At 28.1% G+C, this 6,784-nt stretch overlaps 1 protein-coding gene across 1 annotated transcript; it reads left to right on the top strand.

Moving 5' to 3' along the window:
* Window positions 1-4,802: 4,802 nt before the first annotated feature.
* Window positions 4,803-6,581, top strand: LOC123292414 (leucine-rich repeat-containing protein 4C-like). The gene is made up of 2 exons (XM_044873064.1): window positions 4,803-4,922; window positions 5,369-6,581. Exon 2 carries the CDS (start codon window positions 5,378-5,380, stop codon window positions 6,428-6,430), a length of 1,053 nt encoding a protein of 350 aa, XP_044728999.1. The 5' UTR covers window positions 4,803-4,922; window positions 5,369-5,377; the 3' UTR covers window positions 6,431-6,581.
* The last annotated feature ends 203 nt before the right edge of the window (window positions 6,582-6,784 follow it).

Here is a 6,784-nt window from a genome sequence, read left to right as displayed (position 1 = left end):
TCCGTTTTGATAAATATATGCTGAGATACACATACACCAAAATTTTTCATATTTTTCCGCAATTTGTTCTCTTGTCTCTTAGACTATACGCACACCAAACATGTATGTTTGAGTGAAATGAACTTTTGTTGATGAGATGATAATAATTCTACACTAAAGTACATCGATCGAAACCTTTTTCAATAATAATCATCTGAAACCATTATTATAACTATTATGTGTGTGTATGTGTGTATGTGGGGTGGGGGTATATGTGTGTGTAGGAATTGTAGTAGTGGGGGTAATAGTGGGGATGGCAGGAGAGTTTAAAACAAATACACACATGCATACATACGCACATATTATAATACGGGATGTCCTTAACCACTTACATCCGTATCAGTTTATAAAATAAAAGGAAATTAGAAATAAAAAAGAATCGAAAGGGAAGCCATAAGGTAAGTAATAGCTCATCCAAAAGTGGCTGAGAATATTTGAGTTTATACGGTTTCATTTTATTGAAGTATTAGAGAATTTGTTATAAGTGACATAAGTTAATTTTTTTATAATTTGCCAACGTTTCGACTTCAATTGGGCCCTACAAAAAATTTAACAATAAATAAAGTTTTTCCATTTCTTCTGTTTGTAACAGAAAAACTTTATTCATTGTCAAATTTGGTTGTAGGGCCTTGAAAAAGACCCAATTGTGATCAAAACGTTGACAAATAACAAAATTAACTCGTACTTTTTCAAGAATCCACGCGTCTAGAGTCCCAACCGATTTTCCGGGCTAGAAACTTGTATATAAATATTTTATCCTGATTGAAAAGAAATATTTCTGAATAAAATTTCATTTTCTATGAAGACCAACTCTTTTTTTGAAAAGTATCTATTTAGAATGCATTCGAGTAGGAAATGGAGTTATTAACATTTTTAATTAGAATTTCTAATCAACGTTATTAAAAATTTAAAAAAAAAGAAGCTGTATTTTGTGTAAAAAGTGCATTTTAAATGTAAATATCTCATTTTTTTAAAACTACATAAAATACCAACATTCTATTTGAAAAACAAAGTTTGTAGAGGTATTTAAATTAATAACACCTCTGGAAATGAAAAAATGCACGCGCAGGAGCTTCGTTAGCTAAGCGAATTACCGAGAGATTATGAGGAAAAAAAAACACATTTTTCTTAAAATCGAATATTTCTCATTTTTAGTTTTTCAAGAATCTTTATTTCGAAAACTAAGCGTCAAGCGAAAAATCACAAGAGTGCTTTTTTGCTTAAAACTGATAAAAAAATGGAAAAATATTTTTAATTTTGAAAAAATTCAAAATTTTATACCCTGCACGCACCCCCACCCCTCTGTCGATTTTTCCCATTAACGAGCTTGACCTTTCAAATATCAAAACCCATCTTGATACCATATTTTTATTCAAATCGGATTAAAATTGCGATCGTTAGAGTGTTTTCAGAAACACATAAACGTGTCTGCAATATACATATATATAAATTTTAACGATGGTCATTTTGGACATCTATTACGTAAAATTGATAAACATTTGAAGAAATTTTTTCTAAAATTAAATCATCAGTACAAAAAAGCAATAGCTTCATTTTCCTTCGGTAAAAAAGATTCGCTAAAAGTTTGTTTTAAGAATGCTTATATAGGAAAAATTTATAAAATACTTTTAACTTCCCTCAGGGAAGTTCTTGTAATGAACCTGAAAATTCAAATCGAAATTATGCATGTGTTTAAAATTGTTATACAGGATGTTACAAAATTAACGCAACGATTAGTTTTGATAAAAAACATAGTTTTTAAATTAAAAGTTGAAAATTTATTATTAATTCATAAAGTTTAGAGCCTAGAGTTATTAAAAAAATAGGTAAATTTCCGAGAATTTGATTACACATAGAACTTTTTTTGTTGTTGAAATTTTCATTGATCATTTTTCATAAATGTAACTAAATAGTGGTGATACAAATCTGCATTTCTCAAAGTGTGAGTGGTCGCAGACTTATTGTCAAAAACCTCAGACTTCAAAAAACTCCATGCAAAAAATCCAATTCTTCATGAAATACTTCTTCAACCATAGTTTAAACCAAAATGCCCAGAAGTAAAAATGTGTTTTTTCGTCGAGACCATCGTTTTAAGAAAAACCCTGATAAGAAACAGTCCTTAAAATAGCAAAATCAATTTTTTTTTTATGGTAGATGTATAAAAAATATTGGATTTCTGCCCGTAGTATTGAATAAGGATCAATTTTCTCAATAAATCTTGACGAAAGTGTAAAAAATAAAGGTATAAAATTTACATTTTTTAACAAAATTGGTCGTACCTATACGAATTCAAAAAATTGACATCTGATTATTTCCTAGACTGTGCAGAACTTTTTAGTTATCGTACCGATTTAATTGCACACACTGTATATTTCACTTTAAAGATTTTATTTACAAATTCATAATGAATTTTATCTCAGGTGGAGTTCAATTTTGGGATCATAGCGTGTGATCTTTTCAATTTGTTATTATCATTTTTATTATGTATATTAAATAATCATCGTTTTTTAAGTTTTTGATTTTGTTGGAAATTTTTCCAAACAAATTGTGATTCATTTGTTTCGAGAAGTGATTTTTTCCTGTAGATTTGTGTACGAAAATTTTGTAATAACATAATAGTGGAAATTTCATTATCAGTGGCGTAAATCTAACTTCACATTGTTATCTACACTAATATTTTAAAGAGAAAAGATTTGATTTTATGTTTGTTTGTAATGTATAAACTCACAAGCTACTGGACCAATTTTAAAAATTCTTTTACTTATAGAATGCTACATTATGAGTGAGACTCAAGAGCCGTATTTTATTTTCTAATAAATTAGGATTCCGCCCCAAGAAGAAAAAAAGTGGGAATAAGTGAGAGCAAGTTTAGAACGCGGTTGCTTTTGTTTTCAATCTAAAGTTTAAATTTCCCAGCGAAGCGGGTGGGAAATTACTAGTAAATAGATCCAAGCTACCAATTAATTGAACTGTTTCTATTTTTATTGATCGAAGCAGAAAATTTCGGTTAACGATAGGACCGATTAATTATAACACATTGAGATTTAATTTGATTTCCTTCAACATCATTTACATACAGTGGAATCGCGTTCTTTTTTCGTCGAGTCCTTTCAATTAAAGAAACTCTCATAAGAAAGAGTTAGTAAAAATAACAAAATTTATTTATTTTTTATGGTAAATGTATAAATATCTAATTTTGGATTTCTGACCGTCTAGTTTTCAATAAATATCAACTTTTCTCAATAAATTTTGACTAAAGTGTAAAAAGGTACTTTACACTTGGGTAAAATGATTATTTCATTTTGCGTTCTAAGCCATTCAGAACTTTTTATCAAGAATTTTTTTGTTCATAAAATAAATAATAAAAAAAGTTTAAGATGCGGTAATGATTGACTGACAATTCGACACACTGTATATTCCTTTTTTAATTGGACACACTGTATAAATGATTGGGTCAGTGCGTATGATCTTTTAAATTTTTTTAAATAATTTATATCATGTTTATTAAATAATCGTGTTTTTTACGTTTATCGAACCTACTTTAATAGTAATTCAATAATTTTTTTGGAAATATTTTTCAAACGAAATAAATTGTTATTGATTTTTTCCAAGAAGTAATTTTTTCCCATAAATTTGTTTACGAAATTATCAATAATTGTAATAGTGATACACTAATATTATAAGCAGGAAAGATTTGATTTTTTCTTTATTATTTATTTATATTTTTCATTATTTTGATCTACACTGAAAATTATTTCTTTTGCTCCAATTTGATTCTTGAAAAATGTTTCGAACAAAACTTTGGTTTTTTTTATAAGGAACAACTTTTTAAAGGTTGGAAGTAAAAGAAATCTGAAGCTCAATTTTTTTTAAATCAGTAAATTCGAAAAAAATATAAAACCAAAACGAGTCATTAAGAAAATGGAAGAATAAATTGGTTCAATCATCAGCTAGTGTAAGGAGAAAGAGGACTTCCACCCATTACTTCTCTAGGGATCCGCTCCTGGCCATTCAGAGTCTGTAACCAGTATTACCCAGAAAATCTTAACTAGTTGGTTTTATTATTATTCGTAACACTTCTTGTAAATTATTTATAATTTTGATAAAAATTTGTTTATCTCAGATGAAAAAACAATTTTTTTTAAAGTTCAAAAAACAAATCTAAATTTTTAGCTTCTATTCCTATTTTTTGTAAAAAAAAAAAAAAAAAAAAAAACAATAAATAGAAGTTATTGTAATCGAATCAGGTAAAAAACATCCCCACAAATTATCAAATTTTAGAATTTTACGTTTCAGAGTTCGTTGATTTCAAAAATGTAAACAAAAATTTTGGTTCGCCGTACACAAAAAAGAGCTCAAAACTTTTTTGTAAAACTATTTAAAGCTCTTATTTATACAAGTTTTATATATACCAAGTGAATCAAACAAGTGATCAAAGTCCAAAATTGGACCATAATTTTTTTTCTTCAAATTTCTGAAAAAAATCCGAAGTTTGCAAAAATGCAAAACAAGATAACATGTCGATATGTTTTATAGAATGTCAATGCTTTAGGACGAATTTTTACATACAAGCCAATATTTGATCAAAAGCCAAAATTGATCCCTAAAACATTTTGCTGAGACAAAAAAACATTTCCAATGAAAAAGGGAAATTCCAAAACAGAGATAGAAGTTGGAGTGTAATCATTTGTAATGTTTTTTTGTATTTATTAATCAACATGACATTGATAAAATTGCATATAAATACGAGTTTGAGTCATTTCAATTTCATATTTGAGTTTCATTTGACATTGGAAGTTTGTTATATTTCATTTGATATTGGAAAATATAAAATCGAATAACTTTTCGAGGACTGTATTGTTGTAGGTGGAATATATTTTAAGGTAAGAACCATATTTATTCTTTATATTGTTTATATTTTTCATTAGAAAAATACATTTCGCAATTAATTTGGGTTTATTACCCTTTTTCAAACCTTTGATAATTTGCTAATTTTTCTCATAGTAAAAAAAATTAAAATTATCTATTTCCCGTTGGAAAATATTTCTGTCTAATTAGTATATAAAGGGTCTCTTTTTAGACAAAAAAGCCACCAAATACAGGATGCTTTTTTAAGTTGACTTATGCTTGAAACTCAATAAAAAGCTCGCTCTACAAAAAAAATTATTTAATAACTCAATTTGCGATTTGTTGCTCAAATTAATTTTGAAACGTATGCGTCAAGAAAATCGCTCAATTTGGGAAGACAGAACTTGAATACGGGACCACTTATTGGTGTACTAAATTATTGTTCTTTAAACGCTTATCTAACATTTCTGTGTTTTTACAGGTAATCAAAATGAAAGCAATGTATTTGCTACTAACTGTTTGCGCAGTAATACTACAAATTGCTCAAAGCGCAGATCCAAAATGTACTCTGGAAAGTACTAAACTTATCTGCGTTGGAGTAAATAATGAAGAATTAATTGAAAACATAAAAAAATATCAACCAGCTGAGATAAAATGCTACGACGGACCGTTAACCAAGTTAAATTTACAAGAGTTGAGTATTGACGATCGAAAAAAAATTAAAGAGATCGTTGTTGTTGATTTGGTAAATGAACTGGAACTTCCGGTGGATACATTTAATGGTGTCGAGAATTTAGAAGTATTAGCAATTGTTAATACAACAGTAAAAATCGTTGAGAAAAAAATGTTCGAGCCTTTAACAAAATTGAAAGAATTCCATTTTGTACACAGTCACTCACGCAAACGTGGAGATGGTCATCTTGGATTCAAATTTACACCAGACTTACGTAAATTAACAATAAAAGGATCGCCCATGTATGCTATAATGGATAATGGATTATTTAATGTACCAAATTTAGAGGAATTAGATTTTTCTGACGCCACTGTAGGAACAATTAAAAACGATTCATTTAAATTTTTAACAAAATTAAAGAAAGTTAATTTACGCCGAAATGGTTTAAAAAATTTACCAATTGAATTATTTGATAATCAACCAAACTTAAAAGTTCTTGACGTATCACATAATCCATTGCAAAATGTCGATGAATTTTTACCACATATCCTTGAAACTAACAAGGAGTTGGATGAATTTTTAATCCATGACTTGCCATGTCAATCATTTGAAACGAAAAAGGAGGCTTTACAGAATGCGTTAAATTTTGTTACTGAATGCGCTCACGAAGGTCAAGATGGTCCATATGGTTACAAAACATCGTGTGTTAGCTTACGTGCGTTTGATAAAAGAAAACCCAATGAAAAGATAACTGTTTTCCATGTAGATGGAAATGTTCCAGTTGATGCTGATGACAATTTTAACGGTGTACCATGCGTGTCTAACAAGAAATTTAAAGATATTTTTCCACCAATTCCATTTATCTTTTAAAAAAAAGAGTTATGGTTTTCCGTCGGCGTACTTTCGTAAAATATATACACAGTCATCTAATACTTCACACAGCTTTACAATAATTTATTAATTTAAAAAAATTAAAGTAAAAATTGTTTTAAAATGTTAATAAAATTGTAAATTACGAAAATCAATCTTATATATTATTCTGTTACAAGATCTTTTCTGTTCCTATTCTTATGTTCCTTATTCCTTTATCAAATTCCATGATTCCCCTCTCATTTTTAAGCTTATTAAGTCTGGGTTCGATGATTATTATACTCAAGGTCTAAAAATGTACCGCTTAAAAAAAAATACACTAGATTTTCTTAGATAGATATGTTCTCCTAATAA

This window comes from Chrysoperla carnea, chromosome 2, assembly GCF_905475395.1.
Source record: "Chrysoperla carnea chromosome 2, inChrCarn1.1, whole genome shotgun sequence".
Lineage (NCBI taxonomy): Eukaryota > Metazoa > Arthropoda > Insecta > Neuroptera > Chrysopidae > Chrysoperla > Chrysoperla carnea.
The sequence above is the reverse complement of the archived record's forward strand: the minus strand, read 5'-3'. Positions and strand labels throughout refer to the sequence as shown.